Source organism: Dama dama, chromosome 26 (genome assembly GCF_033118175.1).
Source record: "Dama dama isolate Ldn47 chromosome 26, ASM3311817v1, whole genome shotgun sequence".
Lineage (NCBI taxonomy): Eukaryota > Metazoa > Chordata > Mammalia > Artiodactyla > Cervidae > Dama > Dama dama.
In genome coordinates, this window is record NC_083706.1 from 24995236 (window position 1) to 25017853 (window position 22618).

Here is a 22618-nt window from a genome sequence, read left to right on the forward strand (position 1 = left end):
GACCAGTAGGACTTGGACAAAGTGAGATCACCTAGGGTGTGTTTGCAATGAAGGCCAGATCACTGTTAGAGCTGGCCTTCAGGCAAATAGTCGGGTCTGGCTGGAGAATGAATTGGAGAGCTCTGAAAGCCAAGATGGGTACTTTGAGTCAGCAGCTATTGAGACCATCACTTTGGGTGTATGAATAAAGGAGTGAACTTTAAGGAAGTCAGAAACCTTTCCATACCCATCTCCAAAAAACCCCAAAATGCAACAATATAAAACAAAGCCATTTGGTTTCGAAGAAATACTGCCTTAGATTTGAAGATTAGGCAGTGTACCTACCTGCCTAAGGAATAGGGTGTAGCAATTCTAATGGAAAGCTGGAAACCCTAGAAGTTGAGGATGGAGATGAAACAACTTAGAATCTTTGGAGGTTGGGAGTAGACGGGTCAGTTTGCTACTGTTGTCTTCTCGCCCTCGCTTGCTGATGCTTGTCTTAGTTGAAGTCAGGTGTAGAAACAGGGGGCAAAGACCATTCAAGTGGAGGAGCCTTTCTAAAGTGAGAGATGTGAATCCACGAATCATCATCTTTCAGTCTCGCTGTGAATTGATTAGTTCTTAACAATGATACCTGTTAAGGTTCTTCCCATTCTGATTGCAAACAATCTTTTATCTGATGCCCGTTCCAGTCAACCAAATCTCTAGGTTGAAATTCATGATCCTTTACATCTGCTGGGAGCTTTCTGGAAAAGTCATCACCAATTTTTAAAGTGTCTTCATGAGACCCTGTCAAGAATGTAATATACTTCCTTTTGCATCATTGCAGGTGGAAGTTTCCAAAATACTGCTTTCCCCCCACAACCATTTTTTCCAGATGCCCATTGGGTTGAAGGATGTACTGGTGTAGTGGCAGTTGGGCTTCAATAGACACAATAAATTTGTTTTGTTCTATCTAAATCATCCCCTGGAGAAGGAAATGATAACCCACTCCAATATTCTTACCTTGGAAATCCCATGGACAGAGGAGCCTGGTGGGCTACAGTCCATGGGGTCACAAAAGAGTTGGACATGACTTAGTGATTAAAACAAAACCAAAAATCCTCTAAACCACTTTTAGATTCATTAGTTTAGTCATGGGGTAAAAATTCCCAGCTTTTGTTGTGATATCTGTTTCCCTTCTATGGTGGCACTTTCTTGAGTCCCTAGGAAAGGAATCTTTTATTGGGTTAGCAGGGCTACTGGAGAGCAGTGGACATTCTCAAGGCTGCACGGGATGAATATTTAAAGCTGCTGTTGGGCTGCAGCATCAGCAAGCTGTTTCTTTTAGTTTCCCCAGTGTCAGGCTTGGAATGCCCCGTTGTTTTAATAATTGCCAAGTGTTTTGGCAATTGTATAATAATTAATAACTGTGCAACCTATTTTTTAAAGTAGATTGTTCTGAAGAGGTTAAAAACCTCATTGTTTTCTTAGCACTCCAAAGCTGTTATGACACTTCAAAAGTATACTGACCTCATTATAAATTCTTGTTACAAGACCTTGCTACCTTACCAGGGATTTCCCTGGTAGCACAGCTGGTGAAGAATCTGCCTGCAATGCTGGCGACCCCAGTTTGATTCCTTGGTCGGGAAGATTCCCCTGGAGAAGGGCTAGGCTACCCAATCCAGTATTCATGGGCTTCCCTGGTGGCTCAGCTGGTAAAGAATCTGCCTGCAGTCTGGGAGACCTGGGTTCAATCCCTGGGTTGGGAAGATCCTCTGGAGAAGGGAATGGCTACCCACTCCAATATTCTGGACAGTATAGCCCATGGGATTGCAAAGAGTCAGACATGACTGAGTGACTTTCATTTCCCTTCACTTCACCTGACCTTTAGCTAATTGACACACTAGAGTAAAGACAATTCATGTGACTTGTTCTGCTGACTTTCTTTCTGGTAAATAAAAGTTTTTAATTGCATGCACTGTGGACATTATTGCATTTGCAGCTCTGTAATGACTCTGCTTATCAATTAATAGGACCTGTCTGTAAATCTGGTTATATCAGCCTTATCAACAGGGTTTCTCGTGAATCATTCCTGGGAGCAAGAAGATAATCAATTAACAAAGTGCAGTCACAGTTATTTTCTTGTGATGCTGAGAGCAAAGTTGCAAGAATAATATCATTACATCCACAAGGTGATATTAAGGGCAGAAAGCAACCATAGTTCATAGGAAGTTTGTTAGCTTACAGAATTGTGCTAAATGTGGTAGAGTTTAGAAGATCTCAACTGAGTGTGGGATATAAGCAGTTAAAGGAAACCCTGTTCTTATTTCTTTAGTATTCTTTCTGAAATAACCCTCATACTTGCTACCAAGTCAAATTTAGTTTTGGAGCATGAAAGCATGTCATCTACAAGCATTTTCATAAAAGCATCAGTTGAGTTCAATTCAGTCACTTAGTCTTGTCCTACTCTGCAACCCCATGGACGGCAGCACGCCAGGCCTCCCTGTCCATCACTAACTCCTGGAGTTTACTCAAACTCATGTCCACTGAATCTGTGATGCCATCCAAGAATCTCATCCTCTATCGTCGCCTTCTCCTCCCATCTTCAATCTTTCCCAGCATCAGGGACTTTTCAAATGAGTCAGTTCTTCTCATCAGGTGGCCAAAGTATTGGAGTTTCAGCTTCAGCATCAGTCCTTCCAATGAATATTCATGACTGATTTCCTTTAGGATGGACTGGTTGGATCTCCTTGCAGTCCAAGGGACTCTCAAGAGTCTTCTCCAACACCACAGTTCAAAAGCATCAATTCTCTGGCGCTCAGCTTTCTTTATAGTCCAACTCTCAAATCCATACATGACTACTGGAAAAACCATAACCTTGACTAGACAGACCTTTGTTGGCAAAGTAATGTCTCTGCTTTTTAATATGCTGTCTATAACTTTTTTTCCAAGGAGGAAGCGTCTTTTAATTTCATGGCTGCAGTCACCATCTGCAGTCATTTTGGAGCCCCGAAAAATAAAGTTTATCACTGTTTCCACTGTTTCCCATCTATTTGCCATGAAGTGATGGGACTGGATGCCATTATCTTAGTTTTCTGAATGTTGAGTTAAGCCAACTTTTTCACTCTCCTCTTTCACTTTCATCAAGAGGCTCTTTAGTTCTTCTTCACTTTCTGCCATAAGGATGGTATCATCTGCATATCTTAGGTTATTGATATTTCTCCCAGGAATCTTGATTCCAGCTTGGGCTTCATCCAGCCCAGCATTTCTCATGATGTACTCTGCATATAAGTCAAATAAGCAAGGTGACAATATACAGCCTTGATGTACTCCTTTCCCAATTTGGAAGCAGTCTGTTGTTCCATGTCCAGTTCTAACTGTTGCTTCTTGACCTGCATACAGATTTCTCAGGAGGCAGGTCAGGTGGTCTGGTATTCCCATCTCTTGAAGAATTTTCCACAGTTTGTTGTGATCCACACAGTGAAAGACTTTGGTGTAGTCAAAAAAGCAGAAGTAGATGTTTTTCTGGAACTCTTTCACTTTTTTGATGATCCAACAGATGTTGGCAATTTGATCTCTGGTTCTTCTGCCTTTTCTAAAACCAGCTTGAACATCTGGAAGTTCACGGTTCACATATTGCTGAAGCCTGGCTTGGAGAATTTTTTTTTTTTTTGGCTTTTATAAAGTCAAGGAAATTTATTTCCTGAGGTCATGACAGGAAGCAGGCGCGGCCGCAGCTGCGGGCTCTCCCAGCGGGATGGGAGCTTGGCCGCTGTGCGGGGTGACTCCGAACCACGGCCTCCTTAGTGTTCACGAGGTGCCGAGTGCAGGGCCAGGCCGGGCCAGGGCCGCCGGCTTCGCCGTGAGACCTCAGAGCGGGCGGGATCGACACGTACGTGGGGTCCAGCTGCTGGGTCAGAGTGAGGTGGATCCTCGCGGGGCAGGTGCTGCTCCTTGGTCATTATCGCTTGGGGCCCCACGGAAGCGTCTTAGGGGCCACCTGAGCCCCGAAGCTGGGGAACTCCTCAGAGCTGCTGCTGGCGACCGGTCCAGGGGGCGTCGCGCATGACGAAGCCCTTGGATGGCGCCTTGGACTCCTCGTGGGCAGGGGGCCTCAGATACAAATGCAGCGCCTCGCTGTCTACCACATCGGCCAGGTATTCCTCCTCCAGGTTGAGGATGTGGTCGATGGCCTCCTCCACGTTCTCCGGGAGCCCCGTCACGGTCACGCAGTTGGGGTCGGGCGCCCCGCTCTGCGGGAAGCGGATGTCCACCTTGAACTCATCCATATTTTGCGGATGGCTTTGCCACGGGCACCAATGATGCGGGCGTGAACGCGGTGGTCTAGCGGAACATCCTCAGAAACCATCTGTTCAAGCTCACCCACGATCTTCAGGATGGCGTCCCGGGCAGCCTCTGTGTTCTTCTCATAGCCTGTGATGGTGATTTGGTCCTGTGGCTGGCTCCCGTTGTCCTTATCATGGAACTGGATGTTCACGTCGTGCTCCAGGCAGATCTGGGTGATCACCGCCCCCTTCCTCCCGATGATCTTGGGGTGGTATTTGGGGTCCACAGTGACACTCAGCTTAAAGCTCCGTAAAGCCCGGTCCTCCTGCTCAGCCTGCAGCTCCTTCACCCGCTCCAGTAGCCCCGCCTTGGCCCAGTCCAAGTTTGCAGCCAGGCCCGTGATGGCGATGATGTCAGACTGCAGCTCCGGTGCCGGGACGTGAATGTTCACCTCAAACTCGTCCATCATCTTGCATATCCCACTTCCCTTCTGGCCGATGATGTAGCGGTGAAGGTCATAGGGCACCTCCACTTCAATGGTGACGGGAACCAGCGCCTCCAGGGCTTCCTTGGCCGCCTCGCACTTCTCCTTCCGGCCGGAAATGACGATGATGTCGCACCTCCTGGGGGAGCCGGGCTCGGCCTCCTTGCCCTCTCTCCCCTCCGCGGCATCCTCGCCGTTCTCGTGGACAGGGGGCTCCACGCCGTGCCCTGGGTTCTCCTCTCTGTCTGGGAATTTAATCTGAACGTTATAGTCCCGGGTGATCTGCTGGATCTTGGAACCTTTAGGGCCCATGACTGATCGATGGAATTTCTGGGGTATGGTGCATTCTATGGTCACCTGGGCTTCCAGGTCCTCGATGATCTTCTGGATGCGCTTCTTGGCTGCCTCCACGCAGTCCTTGGCGCCCTTGAGGGTGACCTTGTCGCTCTGCGTGCCAGAGCGTGGGAAGCTGACCATCACCCCGCCGTACTCCTCGGCGATCTCCCGCAGCACCTGGCCTCTGCGGATGACGAAGTGGCGGTGGTGCTTGGGGTGCACCAGCATGCAGTCTTCAACCACGTTGTCCAGGTTCTGGATGAGCGCCTCCAGCTCCCGCTGGGCCTCCCTGACGGCATCCTCCTTCCCGATGATGGTGATCAGGTCCTGCTCGCGGTCCTCGGCCGCTGGGAAGACGATGCGCGCCCCGGTGCTGTCCCGCACCTTGCGGATCTTCCCACCCCCCTTTGCCGATGAGGAACTTGTGATGCTCGGGCTTGGCGCGGATGTCCACGGTGAAGCTCTTGGTTTGCATCTCCTCCGCCAGGTGCAGCAGCTGCTTCCGAGCCTTCTCCACGTCCGAGGACGGGCCCCTGATGACCACGGTGTCGCTGCCTGAGCCCTCCACGGGGAAGTGGATGTGCACCCCGCCGCACTCCTCCATGAGGGAGGGGATGAGGCGGCCCTTGGTGCCGATGAGCGAGTTGTGCAGTCATGCAGGGATGGACACCTCCACCTCGGCGATGTTGGCCAGGCCCTTCTGGATGGACAGGATGCGGCTGCAGGCGGCCTCGCAGTTGGCCTGCTTGCCGGTGATGACGATGGTCTCCGAGTTGCTGTTCTCTGCCGGAAGGTCGATTTTGGTGTTGCTTTCTTCCCGAATCTTTTTAATGTTTGCACCTCCTTTCCCGGTGATGTTCTTGTGGAACTGTTTGAAGATCGGAACAGAAATCGAATAGCTGTTTTCCACCAAGTCTGCCACCATCTTCTGCATGTATTTTGTACATTTTTCCACCTCGTTCTTGGGCCCTCTGAGTTGGACAATATCGCTTTTTTGTGCTGGGTCTGGAAAGTTAATGATAACCTCTGGGAATTTGTCCCGAATTTCACGAATGCGTTCACCCTTCTGCCCGATGATTGTGCGATGAAATCTCTGCTCAATGTTTAGATCCTTGGTACGCTCATTTTCCATACCAGGGGCGAGCTCCAGCAGCTCCCGCTTGGCCTGCCGCACGCCCTGCGGGTCGCCCTCGATGCGGATCAGGCTGCTCTTCTCGCTGTCGGGAGGGATGCGCATGGACAACTTGCACTGGTCCTTGATCCTATTTATGTTGGCTCCGCTCTTCCTAATGAGGTGTCTGTGGAACTTGTGGTCGATGTTGATCTCTACATAATCCATCCAGTTAATCAGGTCCTTGACCATGGCCTCGATCTGCTCCTGGGCCACGCTGACGTCCTCCGTGGGGCCTTCCAGCGTGATCTTGTCCTCGCCCTCCGTGAACTCGACGTGGACCTTTGGCATCTGCTGAGTGATTTTGGCCAGGTTCTGCCCTTTCTTGCCGATGATGAAACGGTGGAGCCAGGAGGGAGCAGAGACGGTGAAACTGTTGGCCTTGGCGTAGACTTCAGTCAGCGCCTGCCCCAGCTTCTCGGGCTCGCCTCGCAGTATCACCGTCTCGGAGGCACTGTCCGAGGGCGGGATCTCCACAGAGACCCCGGTTCTCTCCAGGATCTCCTGCAGGGAGTTGCCCTTGGGACCGATGACATACTTGTGCTGGGACTTCTTCACCTCCACTGCGATGGTCGTGGTCTTCTTTTTCTTCTTGTCATAAATCTTCTTGACGCGAGCCACGGCCTGGGCCAGCTGCTCCTTCTCGCCGGTGAAGACGATCTCGGTGCGGCTGACGCTGGGCGGTGGGATGTTGATGCGTGTCCCGGTCTCCTGCAGGATCTCGCTCACCAGCCGGTTGTAAGGCCCCGCAATGAAGGGGTGGAAGGCCTTCTCCACCTCGAGCCGCTCCACAGCACGTTTGTCCTGCTCCGCGGAGATCAGCAGCACCTCGTGGCGTGCCTTCTCGATGCCCTCCTTGGTGCCCGTGATCCTGATCTGATTGCTGGCATCATCCGGGCGTGGGATCTGGATCTTGGTTGCAGTTTTTAGCTCCAAGTCTTGCAATTTCTCTCCATTTTTGCCAATAACAAAGCGATGGTGCTCTTTGGGAATGGCAACGGTTGCTGAAGCCTGAGTCTGCAGTCGGGCCACAATGTCTTTCCGGGCTTTCATGACAGCGTCCAGCTTCCCTGAAACCATGATGGACAGGCCCTGGTCTTTGGCGAGAGACAGCTCCAGGTGAGCGCCGGTTCTCTGCATGATCTCAAGACAGATTTTTGCTTGTTCACCTTCTCCAAACTGGTTCATGTCCTTGTATTTCCTCTCCTCCAGCGGTACATGGAACACCTGAGTGATGACTGAAGCCTTGATGGGCCGGATCTTGTTACTCCAGGCGCCAGCCGGCTCCTGGGCATTTTCCAGGCAGGCTGCTTTCTCGGGGAGTGGGGGGAAGGCATCCTTGTAGGTTGGAGGGTCACTCTCCTCTTCGGGAGTTAAAGTGGCAACTTTGATCTGTTGCGGAACCAGTCCACTGCGGTGTTCAGCAAAGCTCTCCTGGGTCAGAACTGCAACGGAGCTCATGGTTGGTCTCAAGCCGCCACTCGATCCGGGTGAACCACAGCAAAACGGTCAGTAGCCAGAAGGTCCGTCCTGAGGCCGCCTCTGTCAGCCTGCCGGCTTTTGCTGTTCCTCTCTTATCAGCGTAAGGAAATCAAGCTCATAAGGTAGGAACTGTGGCGAAACAGGGACGAGCCGCCATCTTGCTAAAGGAGAAGAGGCTACACTTGACCTCCCCCCCACCCCCCAGCCTCTATATGGCCAACCGCCCTCTGGCTTGGAGAATTTTGAGCATTACTTTACTAGCATGTGAGATGAGTGCAATTGTGCAGTAGTCTGAACATTCTTTGGCATTGCCTTTCTTAGGGATTGGAATGAAAACTGACCCTTTCCAGCCCTGTAGCCACTGCTGAGTTTTCCAAATTTGCTGACATATTGAATGCAGCACTTTCACAGCATCATCTTTCAGGATTTGAAATAGCTCAACTGGAATTCCATCACCTCCACTAGCTTTGTTTGCAGTGATGCATCCTAAGGCCCACTTGACTTCACACTCCAGGATGTCTGGCTCTAGGTGAGTGATCACACCATCATGGTTATCTGGGTCATGAAGGTCTTTTTTGTACAGTTCTTCTGTGTATTCTTGCCACCTCTTCTTAATACCTTCTGTTTCTGTTAGGTCCATAGCATTTCTGTCCTGTATTGTCCCATCTTTGTGTGAAATATTCCCTTTGTATCTCTGATTTTCTTGAAGATATCTCTAGTCTTTCCCATTCTATTGTTTTCCTCTATTTCTTTGCACTGATCACTGAGGAAGGCTTTCTTATCTCTCCCTGCTAGTTTTCGAACTCTGCATTCAAATCAGACTGAGACAATAACCGTCTATAAACGAAAAAGACTTAAAAAGCTTGGTTAAAGACCTGATTACAATGCAATTATTAAGGAAATTTGGCAATTTCTGTGACATAGAACATTTTAAAATGATAGCTAGAATTGACACTGACAATATAGTGGAGCTCTTCAAATTTTAGCAACTTCTTATGATTTCTAAAGCTTCTATATTAATATTTACCTATACAACTTAAGAAATGTATTATTACTCATTTGGCAATGTTCCCCATGTAATTTAATATACCAGATAAGTTTAGTTAGCATAGTATCTTTCTTTGGGGTATTCAAGAGCCCTTTGAAGCATCCTGAATTTAGCGGGAAGTCATATGGACTTCATGAATTTGATTTTAGAAAGACTGTCAAGACAGAAAAAGGTTTTAAACATTTGGCCAAGGAGGATCATGTCAGTGTGAAGCCGTGCTTATTCACACAAGAAAATGACAATAAGATTTGAAAGACAAGCAAGAATAGTTACTGGTAAAGAAGCTTTACAAATATCTGTTATCAAAAACAGAACAATATTTGAAGAAAACTTTGTCCTCTCAACAGAGAAGTAAACCAAGTTACATTTTTACCTCTTTTCACCTTTAAAAATAAAACTCATTCATTATTTATGTACTTAAATTTATTTTTAATTGGAGGATAATTACCTTACAACATTATACATGTTTCTGTCCTATATCAACATGAATCAACCATAGGTAATCATATGTCCCCTTTCTCTTGAACCTCCCTCCTACCGCCCACCCCATCCCACCTAAATTCAAAGTAACCCTAAAGCAAATTTTATGAAAGGACAGTCACACAGTTCACTCCAAAGATCCCCTTAAGTCCCTGCATAGGAAATATACTGGTAGCCCCTTAAGACTCCAAATCCCAAGACAAACTGCTGGAGTACAATTCAAGACATTTAAAACAATGATGTTCAGACAGAGATCAGAACTCACCGGAGCACTTGAGGAAGACCAGGGGGAGGGTAGGACTCAGATGGCCCCTGCTGGGACCAAGCAATGGTTTAGGGTAGGCTCCTGGTGTCCTCTGTGGGTGTCCTTGATGTTCTGCTGACTGTGCCAGGAAAGTGTTGACAGTAATGCAGTTACCTATCAAGTTAAAAAAAAAAAAATGGAATTTTATTTGAGCCACACTGAGGATTATAAGCTGGGCAGCTCTGAGAACTCTTCTGCCTGAAGAAGTTGAAAGAACAGCCATATACATTTTCAAGACAAAGGATCATAGATCAAAATGTGGTGCTGGAGAAGACACTTGAGAGTTTTTTGGACTGCAGGGTGATCAAACCAGTCACTCCTGATGGAAATCTACCCTGCACAATCACTGGAAGGACTGATGCTAAAGATGAGGCTCCAATACTTTGGCCATCGATGGGAGGAGCAGACTCATTGGAAAAGCCCCTGGTGCTGGGAAAGTTTGAGGCAGGAGAAGAAGAGAGTGACAGAGGTTGAGATGGTTGGATGGCATCATCATCTCAATGGACATGAGTTTGAGCAGACTCCATGAGATGCTGAGAGGACAGGGAAGCCTGGCATGCTGCATTCCATGGGGTTGCAAAGCATTGGACATGACCGAGCAGATGAGAAGCAACAACAGTGAACCTGTGAAACCAGATAACAAGTTATCTGCTTCCAAAGCATAACGGTAGGACAGCCTAGGATATACATCCCCATGTCCAAAGGGGAAAATTGAAAGAAATCAAGGGGTCACAAGTTCCAAGCAACTCTGAAATGTAGCTGGGCAATTTTCTTTCGATTCTGAGACTTTTGGTGAGATGCTCTGTCCTCCAGGTTGGGGATGGGGGTCGGCTCGGGAGAGTTTGTAGGCACTTGACTGGAATGACATGGGAATCCAAGCATGGGAGGAGATTGTGGTGAGGTTCAGAGGTTGAGTAGAAAAGAGAGGCTTTCTTCTCCTTCAGCAAAAAGAAAAAATTATGTGGAGCCGACCAAAACAGATGGAGCAAAAGGGTGAACATAAAACAGTACCCAAGGAAGCGTGTTAGTGGTCAAACCAATGTGATTAAATTGGTTCAAAGTAGAGGCTTGGCATTGGGAACAGGAAATGCATCAAAAGATCAGGAAACAAGCGAAGGCAGAAAAGGAGGTTGTGGTGACCAGTAGGACTTGGACAAAGTGAGATCACCTAGGGTGTGTTTGCAATGAAGGCCAGATCATTGTTAGAGCTGACCTTCAGGCAAATAGTCGGGTCTGCCTGGAGAATGAGTCCAGAGTAGTACCTCTCAGAATTGGAGAGCTCTGAAAGCCAGGATGGGTACTTTGAGTCAGCAGCTATTGAGACCATCACTTTGGGTGTATGAATAAAGGAGTGAACTTTGAGGAAGTCAGAAACCTTCCCGTACCCCTCCCCCCCAAAAAAACCCCCAAAATGCAACGATATAAAACAAAGCCATTTGGTTTCGAAGAAATACTGCCTTAGATTTGAAGATTAGGCAGTGTACCTACCTGCCTAAGGAATAGGGTGTAGCAATTCTAATGGAAAGCTGGAAACCCTAGAAGTTGAGGATGGAGATGAAACAACTTAGAATCTTTGGAGGTTGGGAGTAGATGGGTCAGTTTGCTACCGTTGTCTTCTCGCCCTCGCTTGCTGATGCTTGTCTTAGTTGAAGTCAGGTGTAGAAACAGGGGTCAAAGACCATTCAAGTGGAGGAGCCTTTCTAAAGTGAGAGATGTGAATCCATAAATCATCATCTTTCAGTCTGGCTGTGAATGGAGCAGTTATTAACAATGATACCTGTTAAGGTTCTTCCCATTCTGATTGCAAACAATCTTTTATTTGATGCCCGTTCCAGGAAACAAAATCTCTAGGTTGAAATTCATGATCCTTTACATCTCCTGGGAGCTTTCTGGAAAAGTCATCACCAATTTTTAAAGTGTCTTCATGAGACCCTGTCAAGAATGTAATATACTTCCTTTTGCAGCATTGCAGGTGGAAGTTTCCAAAGTACTGCTTTCCCCCCATAACCATTTTTTCCAGATGCCCATTGGGTTGAAGGATGTACTGGTGTAGTGGCAGTTGGGTTTCAGTAGACACTATAAATTTGTTTTGTTCTATCTAAATCATCCCCTGGAGAAGGAAATGATAACCCACTCCAATATTCTTACCTTGGAAATCCCATGGACAGAGGAGCCTGGTGGGCTACAGTCCATGGGGTCACAAAAGAGTTGGACATGACTTAGTGATTAAAACAAAACCAAAAATCCTCTAAACCACTTTTAGATTCATTAGTTTAGTCATGGGGTAAAAATTCCCAGCTTTTGTTGCGATAATCTGTTTCCCTTCTATGGTGGCACTTTCTTGAGTCCCTAGGAAAGGAATCTTTTATTGGGTTAGCAGGGCTACTGGAGAGCAGTGGACATTCTCAAGGCTGCACAGGATGAATATTTAAAGCTGCTGTTGGGCTGCAGCATCAGCAAGCTCTTTCTTTTAGTTTCCCCAGTGTCAGGCTTGGAATGCCCCATTGTTTTAATAATTGCCAAGTGTTTTGGCAATTGTATAACAATAACTATGCAACCTATTTTTTAAAATAGATTGTTCTGAAGAGGTTAAAAACTTCATTGTTTTCTCGGGCTCCAAAGTTGTTATGTGACTTCGAAAGTATACTGACCTCATTATAAATTCTTGTTACATGACCTTGTTACCTTACCGGGGTAAGAATCTGATAAAGAATCTGCAGCTGTTAAAGAATCCGCCTGCAATGCTGGAGACCCCAGTTTGATTCCTTGGTCGGGAAGATTCCCCTGGAAAAGGAAATGGCAACCCACTCCAGTACTCTTGCCTTGGAGAATCCCATGGATGGAGGAGCCTGGTAGGCTACACTCATGGGTTGCAGAGCCAGACAGGACTGAGTGACTTCACTTTCACTTTCACTTTCCCTGGTGGCTGAGCTGGTAAAAAATCTGCCTGTTTTGTGGGAGACCTGGGTTCGATCCCTGGGATAAGAAGATCCCCTGGAGATTCCATGGACTGTATAATCCTTGGGGTCGCAAAGAGTCAGACATGACTGAATAACTTTCACTTCACTTCACCTGATCTTTACTTGACAAGCTAAAGACAATTCATGTGACTTGTTCTGCTGACTTTTTTTCTGGTAAATAAAAATTTATAATGACATTCATTGTGGTCATTATTGTATTTGCAACTTTGTAATGACCCTGCTTGTCAATTAAGTAAGACCCATCTGTAGATCTGGTTAGATCAGTCTTATCAGTAGGAGTTTCTTGTAAATAATTCCTGGAGCAAGGAGATAATCAGTTAACAAATTGGAGCCACAGTTGTTTTCTTCTTGTGATGCTGGAAGCAAATTTGCAAGATTAATGTTATTACATCCAACCAACGTGATATGAAGGGCAGAAAGCAACAGTAGTTCATGAGAAGTTTGTTGGCTTTCAGAATTGTGCTGAATGCGGTAGAGTTTAGAAGAGACTCAAGTGAGTGTAAGATACAAGCAGTTAAAGGAAACCCTGTTCTTATTTCTTTAGTATTCTTTCTGAAATAACCCTCATACCTGCTACCAAGTCTAATTTAGTTTTGGAGCATGAAAACAAGTCATCCACAAGCATTAGGGTAAGACAGTAACTGTCTGTAAATGAAAAAGACTTAAAAAGCATGGTTAAAGACCTGATTACAAGGCAATTATTAAGGAAATTGGCAACTTCTGGAACATACAATACTTATATAATAACTAGTATTAGCACTGAAAATATACCAGAACTCTTCAAATTTTAGCAACTTAATATGAGTTCTAGAGCCTTTATATTAATAATATTTACCTATACAACTTAAAAAATGTATTATTACTCATTTGGCAGTGTTCCCCATGTAATTTTATATACCAGATAAGTTTAATTAGCTTAATGTCTTTCTTTGGGATATACAAGAGTCCTCTGAAGCATCCTGAAGTTAGCTGGAGGTCAAAAGGATTTAATGAATTTGTTTTTTTTTTTTTTTTGCCATCTTAAAAACATATTTATTAGTTTTGATAAACTATTAAAACAGAATGATTAAAGAATGTTTATATTACACAAAAAATGTATGGAGGAGGAAGAATAAGCTAAACGTTAATGATGGACAATGATAGCTTTTTTCTTTTCTCTGACTCAAATTTTCAGGTCTGTGCCTATGTTAATTTGAGAAGCATAAGAGACTGCTATGAATATAAACAAATCAACACAAATAGTGAGTGATCAATTGTCACTAGACTCCCTGGAAAAATTAAAATTATCTATGTCAAAGACTGCAAGATCTGAGTAACCTACAATTTCAAAGAGGTGAACTGTAATAAAGACCAGGGAATCCCATAATAAAGACAAAGTGAAGCAAATTCTCATGGTTTAAAAAAAAAAAAATCCTTCCTGACACAGTGAACATAACAAAGTGTTTACTGTGTATGAAAGCAGCATGATGTAGAGCAAAGAATCCACACTCTGAAAAGCTCAAACACAGGCTCCACTCATTACCACCATGACCTCAGTTTCCTGGTCTGTAAAATGGAAACACAGAAGCTCTATTTTACCAACTTTCATCAATACAAACTAAGTTCCAATCTGAGCAAAATCCGGACAAAACTATGCCTACGCAGGCAGATGGAGTTAATGGTAATTAATGTGCAATCATTTGAGTCTCAGTAGTTGGATTACTGTTAGTCACTATCTGTTCCATCTGAAGGGTCTTCCTTTTACAAATGTGTTTATGATTAAAATATGAATTACAAAATGTTAACATCTTTGAAAAATATTTAAGAGAACTAAAAGGAATCTTGGGTTAAAACCAATATCATCAAAATCTACAGTTATTTCCGGAGCACTGGTCACTGGACTTGGGAACAAATGGACTTAAAAACACTCTTCTGGAAATTAACTGGTACACAGTAAGAAGTTTTTGTATTATTACACAGCTATCATCTAAGGTTGGTCATGCAAATTAAATGAGACAAGGCAGGTAGAATTCCTGGCACATTCTTAAAATATGTTCCTTTCAGATTGATAAGATGATGCAAGGTCCACTAAACCTTTGAGAAATGTGAAAGCAACCTATTTGTATATCCTGTAAGTCAAAATTTAAGTTATAAATCATTCTTTATAATGCTTATTGCTCTCAGATTGCCAAACTGAGAAAGCAGCTGTCAAAAGGCCAGATCTGATCTATAAAACTGGACCCATAAAACCAATCAGGCTTATTCCTCTAGCATATGAGAAAGTTTCTAAGGCAAAAAGCCTACAAGTCAATCAATCCTAAGTTCACACCAGAAAAAGGTAACCGTAAGAAACCTACTTGCACTATCTGGACTGAAACTGTACAGTTAAACCTAGATCTAATTCAGAGTAGCAGCAAATCTTAATATTTATGGAGACTGCTTGGATTTGATACTGAGAAAACTACATTAAGAAAGGCATTAAATGTTACCCTAAGTATTGGAGTTAGGCTGGGTCAAGACAGACTATACATTTTTAGAAGATTCCAAAAGTTTTCTTGAGCCAGTTCTATGGGACAAGGCATGAAAAGTTCTGAGAAAATGCCAGTTTCTGCCCTCAGTTCCAGAACCAGGAAGCAAAGACGTGACCCAATCACATGGTATCAAACCACAGTCTGTCTGTTCAGAGAAAGTTGCATTATGCAATCCACGACCAAGAAAGAACAGCAAAAGGCATGAGGTTTTTTGACATGTGCAGGGGATTCTGCGGTTTGAAAAGACATGTTCTGACATCAAAAGGGCAATCCACTGGATACTGGCATTTTCAAAACCCACTTCATTAGACATGAACATATCTAATACAATATAGCACTACTACAAGAACCGTACTGAGTCCAGGTAATCGTTTCAATTAGGCCTAGGAGCTTTCAAGTGAAGTCCACAGGAGCAGCCTTCCCCACAAGAAGACTGGCTTCCCTTTTGATTATTTTTAACATATCAGTTCCCCGTTTAATTTCAACATTTACAAAGTAGATCCTGGCGTTCCAGTGGTTAAAACTCCGCACTTCCACTGCAGGGGGCACAGGTTTGATCCCTGGTCAGGGAACTAAGATCCTCGAAAACCAGCTACACAGACGACCGATTCAAACTACTGTCGCTCAAGAAATCGAACCTCTCTACCGATGTTCCCACTGCCTCCGGGACCAGCGTGGCGGCCGCCACCAGCATGAGGAGGAGCAGCCGGGGACAAGGAGTATCGGCCGCTGCCTCCATAGTCCCGTCGCCACCGCCTGTGGCCCGGCCCGCCCGGCCGCCGCCTTGCCTCAACAAGACTCGCCTCGCCCCACCTCCCCTGCCTCCATGAATTTGTTTTTAGAAAGATTGTCAGAACAGAAGGTTTTAAACATTTGGCCAGGGAGGATCATGTCAGTGGGAAGCCGTGCTTATTCATACAAACAAAATGACAATGAGATTTGAAAGGCAAGTGAGAAAAGCTACTGGTAAAGAGGCTTTATAAATCTTACCAAAAGCAGATGAATACTTCAAGAAAACTTTGTCGTCTCAGCAGAGAAATAAACCAAGTTACAGCTTTACATCATTTCACCTTTAAAATTAAAATTCATTCATTATTTATGCATTTAAATTTATTTTTAATTGGAGGATAATTACTTTACAATATTATATATGTTTCTGCCCTATATCAACATGAATCAACCATAGGTAATCATATGCCCCCTTCCTCTTGAACCTCACTCCTACCGCCCACCCCATCCCACCTAAATTCAATGTAACCTCTAAACCAAATTTTATGAAAGGACAGTCAGCCAGTTCACTCCAAAGATCCCCCTAGGTCCCCACCTAGGAAATATACTGGTAGCCTCTTAAGACTCCAAATCCAAGAAAAACAGCTAGAGTACAATTCAGGACATTTAAAGCAATGATGTTCAGAGACCAGAAGGACTCACCGGAGCACTTGAGGAAGACCAGGGGGAGGGTAGGACTCAGATGGCCCCTGCTGGGACCAAGCAGTGGTTCAGGGTGGACTCCCGGTGTCCTCCGTGGGTGTCTGATGTTCTGCCGACTATGCCAAGAAAGTGTTGACCAAAATGCAATTACCTATCAAGTACAGAAAGTAAAAAAAGGGAATTTTATTTGAACCAAACTGAGGATTGTAAGCCGGACAGCTCTGAGAACGGTTCTGCCTGTTTGAAACTGAAGACACAGCCATATACATTTTTAAGACAAAGGATCATACATCGGAATAGGGTGCTGGAGAAGACACTTGAGAGTTCCTTGGACTGCAAGGATATCAAACCAGTCAATCCTAAAGGAAATCAACTCTGAATATTCATTGGAAAGATTGATGCTGAAGATGAAGCTCCCATACTTTGGCCATCTGATGGGAAGAGTCGACTCATTGGAAAAGACCCTGATGCTGGGAAAGTATGAGAGCAGGTGGAGAAGGGGATGACAGAAGATGATATGGTTCGATGGTATCACTGACTCAATGGACATGGTTTTGAACAAACTCTGGGAGATGGTGAAGGACAGGGAAGCCTGGCGTGCTGCAGTCCATGGGGTTGCAATGAGCTGGGTATGACTGAGAGACTAAAACATCAGAATGTTCACCAAGGATACATAGTGAGCAGGAATTCACAGTGACCCCTACAGAGCTAAGAAGGTTATTCTTTAACAAGTTACAGTGTCAGCATCAGAATAAAGAAAAAAAAAAAAAAAACTGACCTTCATATTTGAGCAGGGGTCCTTCTCTTTGAGGAGCTCTGTTGACATGTATGCAGATAAACACTGCACATTAGGGAGGGAGGAGGTCCAAGAAAACACAGAGAATTTTAGGTTTACTTTTTTCTTGTGCTGCCTTAAAACATATATTTTATCTCATCAAAGTATAAAAGTGTTTTTGCCTATGGTAGGCAGAATGTCAATGTCTAAGCCCCAGCCCTTGAAGATATGTTAAATTACATAAGCAAAGAGAAATGAAATTTACAGATGGATTTAAGATTGCTAATCTGTAAACCCTCAAATAAAGAGACTATCCTGGATTACCTGGGTGGACTAGTGTAATCCAAGGACCCTTCACAGTGGAAGAGGTAAATTGAAGAGAAGAGTCAATAGGAGATACGACTAAGGAAGAACGGTCAGGAAGATGCAAAGTTTTTGGACTAGAAAGTGGAGGAAGGGGGACCCAAGGAGTGTAGGTGGCTCCTGAAAGCTAGAAAAGGCAATAAAACAGATTGTCCCCTGCAGGCTCCAGAAAGGAATCCAGCTCACCTGACATCTTGACCTTAGCCCACTGAGAACTGATTGAACTTTAAACCAAGAGGACTGTAAAATAATAAATCTGTGTTGTTTTAGGCCACTAAATTTATGATACTGTGGCCTAAAATTTGCTAGCAAATTATGTAGCCTAGTTTGCTACAAAGCCACAGAAAACTTATATGCATCCTAAGTATCAATATTGACTCTCTGACAGAGATTATTTGTGTTATAATGTTTATTATATGGGGCTTCCCAGATGGCTCAGTGGTAAAGAATCTGCCTGCCAGCCCAGGAGATGCAGGTTTAATCCCTGGGTTAATGCAGGTGAAGATCCCCTGGAGAACGAAATGGCAACCCACTCCAGTATTCTTGCTTGGAAAATTCCATGGACAGAGGAACCCTGTGAGCAGCAATCCATGGGGTCGCAGAGTTGGACTGAGTGACCGAGCATGCACACACTATTTATTATAAAGTAATATTTAAAAAAAAAAAAGTAGAGGCATTTTTACCCTTCTTTTTAAAAGATATTTTTCTTTACTTTTGATGCTGAAGATTTCAATATGTGTTCTATAAATAACTTAGTTTGTTAGGTCTAAAACCTAGCTTGTCATTTTTCCAGAGAACTAGCCTCCGGTCCTGATAGCCCTCTCTCTGCTCCTGAGATCCCACTCTTCTTTGGGTGACCTGGGTTTAGAATCAGTCTCCAAGATCAGCCTTCATATTTCTCAAACCCAACACATACTATTCATTTCCACAGCCTTCCTCTGACTTCATCTCACTGTCTCACTGGGTGACAGCTATACCTACCTGGCCTTGCTGTCTTCATCTCTCCTCACTCTGGTTCATTTCATTCTCTGTGAAGTTGCTCAGTCGTGTCCGACTCTTTGTGACCCCGTGAGCTATAGCCTACCAGGCTCCTCCATCCATGGGATTTTCTAGGCAAGAATACTGGAGTGGGTTGCTATTTCCTTCTCCAGGGGATCTTCCTGACCCAGGGATCAAACCCAGGTCTTCCATGTTGTGGGCAGACGCTTTACCCTCTGACCCACCATGGAAGCCCTTTCATTCTCTAGAACCAGGAAAATATTCCCAAAGCAAATCTTTTATCCTATTACTCTCTGCCTCCAAATCCAGCCTTGGAATTTCATTTCTAACAGACTCACATTTCAATTTCTCCAATTCAAATCTTTTCATTTCTTCTTTCTTTTGCCACAAAATAATTTTTGACTCCAAATTTATTATTCTTTTATTCATACCACATAGATTTTACAGACTGAAGAGTTCTGATCCTTATAGCCTATTCTGCCACATAAAAACCTCATGTCCTGGATCATTTTATCCATTTACCTGCTTTGATTCAAATGGTACTTTAACTCAGATCGAGAGTGTTTACTGTGTTGTCCAGAATTTAAAACTTTAGTTTTTTAGTTATTCATTGTGAAATCAATTGATAAAACTATAATTGTTCAAGTGATGGATTTCTATGGTTAAGTATATTAGTGCCAGACTTTGAAACTGCAGAGGACCAGTTAGTGAATATTTTAAGCTTTGTGGTCCAAGATGCATAACCAAAGGTATTATATCGGTATATGTATGAAATCAAAGATGTGTGCACTTACATAGTAAAAGAGGAAACAAAATTCACAAATTTTTATTGATAAAATTAAAAATAAAATAGAACTTTTTTCCCTCTTGGGCTGGGGGATAATATTTTATTTAACTGAGGTTCAGAATCATTCTACCTAGTCACTCAGATGGTAAAGAATCTGCGTACAATGCAGGAGACCTGGGTTCAATCCCTGGGTCAGGAAGATTCCCTGGAGAAGAGATTGGCTCCCCACTCCAGTATTCTTGCCTGGAGAATTCCATGAACAGAAGAGCCTAGTGGGCTACAGTCCATGGGTCACAAAGAGTTGGACATGACTGAGAAACCAAACTTTCACTTTCATCTCCAGTTTTCATCTGTGCTGGCTCTTCATGAGATTTTATGTGTTTCATCGTGAAAAGTAATTTATCATACACACAGGTATGCAAAATACTATCCATCCATGAGTATGGATTCTGCTTTTTCAGTCATTTTTTGGATGTCTAGTAACCCAGTCACTATATTAATATTTCCGTTTCAAGAACTTGGGTCCTATAGTCCATGGTGAGATTTTGCCTTGTCCCTTCCTATATGCTGCTGTCTCTTGGCCCTGGCTTGGCATTGCTAATGCCAGTCCCACTTGGACAGCTTGTTCTAGATTCAGCTCCAGTTTTAGAACTCCATTTGCCAAGGGCAAGCTAGCATCTGTGCTTCCTAAACCCATTTGCCTATATGGTTAGCCTTTTCCTGCATTTTTTCATAATAAGCCCTCCTTGAATTTAGCCACCTGCCCATCCATCCCTGCTATTGTTTTATTTGAAGTCTCCCTGTCTTGATGGACTTTTTCTGTGGCTGGACCTGAGTCTAATATAAACTTCACCTCCACCACACTCAGTTACCTAGTTTCTCTGATCCTTCCCAGTCCTGCTTGTCCAACTGCCAGTCAAGCTCAGGTGGGAGAACCAGGAAGGGCGGTTGATGTTGGCAGGCCCCTGGGGCTTTCCCAACACATTAACCAGGGGGCTGACTGTGATTTTAGAAAATTCCCAGAATTCTGTGCATGCAGGGACCTTGTAAAATTTAAAAATTATTTATGATTGGTGGGGGAAGTAATGGTAGCTGCCTTCTAGAGCACGAGGGTTCTAAGCATTGGAACACACAGTGAAGTTTTCATAATCCAGAAGGTGCAGATTATTCTAAAATGAAGGGAGAAAGAACAGTGAGACTTCCGGTTCCACGGTAGAGAAGCCTGGCGGGCTACAGGCCATGGGGTGCAAAGAGTCAGATACGACTAAGCAGGCAGGCACGCACGCACGCATACAAGATTCAAGTAAGTTAGTGCAGGTTCAAATGACCCAGGGAGTCTAGTCCAAAGTCTAAACTGCATGGAAGATGTGGATTTGGCTGATGTCCAGTGCTTAGGAGAACAGTTAGGAAGTTTCCAGGACTTGAGAGATTCAAAAGAGGTTGAAGCTTAGGATTCAGTTAGGGGAAATGTTATAACAGAAAATATGACTAGAGGTTAGACAATGCCAATATCTCTACTGTACACATCTGTACATGCCTCAGGTAGATTCTCTGAGGCTTACTTCCCTCAGGCTCTGAAGACCTAAGATAGTTCTCCATTGTAACATCCAACAGTTATTAGCATGGAGATAATCTGAGATCAATTTAGAAAATGAAGACTTCAGTGCTGAGTCCTTTAATTTGAAACAGACAGAAGACTTTATCAGAGGTCTCCTGACTTCCTTGTCTGTTTTAGTATACATGCTGCTGAAGTGAGCACCTGACTTCCTTGTCTGGTCTTTTCTTGTGTTCTCAAGCTTGAAGGGGCTTGGGAAACAAGAGAGGAAGAAGGGAGAATGGGTGTTCTGGCAGTGTGGGAGATGAAACAGCTGGTTACCACAGCCTAGCCACATTGACATACAAAGCAAACTATAACAGAGAGGAAGACAAAGGTGGGAGCGCTGAGAACCAGACTCAGACTAGATGGTCTTAAGTGCAAATGTGCTTAGTCCAGCTCCTTGCGACACCATGGACTGCAGCCTGCCAGGTTCCTCTGTCCATGGCATTTCCCAGGCAAGAATACTTACTATGCCCTCCTCCAGGGAATCTTCCCAACCCAGGGATCGAACTCAGGTCTCCTGCACTGCAGGCAGATTCTTTACCGATTGAGCCACCAGGGAAGCCCCAGAAACCCAGAAAAAAGCAAAGGCTTATATTATTAGATGAGTACATAAGTCCTAGGAATAGGACTTACAGTCCTAGGAATATCCTGCTTTTGAGACAAATTGTGATGTAGGCTTAATCTTTCTTTTATATAATCAGTATGCCATAGCATAACAATAACAACAAAATACCTTGCTGTGGGAATCTGAGGACCTGGCAGAATCTTACTTCTGAGAGATCACTCATCAAGGTGATCTGAGCAGATAACCAAGTCCCTCAGGTCTTCTAGCTTTGTCTGTAGGGGCTTCTCAGGTGGCGTTAGCTGTAAAGACCCTCTTAAAGACATAAGAGAAAAAAAAAAAAAAAAAGACATAAGAGACAGGGGTTCTATACCTGGGTCAGGAAGATCCCCTGGAGAAAGGCATGGCAGCCACTCTGGTATTCTTGCCTGGAGAATCACAGGGACAGAGGAGCCTGGAGAACTATGGTCCATAGGGCTGCACAGAATCGGACCAACTGAAGCAACTTAGCACGCACACTTGTACAATTGGCAAGTTTGATTAGAATCCAGAGTGAATGTTTTCAGGAGAGAATTCAAAAATGCACATAGGAGTCAAAGCAAAGTGTTTAGACTAATCTTGGCTACATAAAAAAAAATCACTAGGAAGGATATTTAAATATATTGCTTCCTTTGTTAAAACTCCAAGAGATTTTAATTCAATCAATGTGGAGCCTGGGCTTCATAATTAAAAAATTAAAATTAAAAAGCTACTTTGGGCAATTCTAAGTTTACCCAGTACAGAGAACCATTTGCCAAAGATACTCAAATATGGTTTTGTGCATTTCTGAATTTCTAAAGACCTGGTGGTTCCTTGTGGTCCATGGAAAGAAATCCACAAGACCCTGAATTAGATTTTTTCAAAGGACAAAAAAAAAAAAACAGTTGTCTACAGTGTACGGGAAATGAACTTTCATCTCATGACACTATTGTTATTACAGCTTTTTTTCCTGTCTTACCTATCCAATCATTAAAGAGCTGTGCGCTTTCCAAACACTTAAAAGCCAGTCACAGTGATA

The 22618-nt window shown here is 44.3% G+C and overlaps 1 protein-coding gene across 1 annotated transcript; it reads right to left on the minus strand.

Moving 5' to 3' along the window:
- Positions 1–3922: 3922 nt before the first annotated feature.
- Positions 3923–7901, minus strand: LOC133047061 (vigilin-like). Its single transcript, XM_061130090.1, is given in 4 exon segments — positions 3923–3998; positions 4000–4252; positions 4255–5476; positions 5478–7901. Coding segments are annotated over 4 exon segments (3774 nt in total). The 5' UTR covers positions 7701–7901.
- Positions 7902–22618: the final 14717 nt, after the last annotated feature.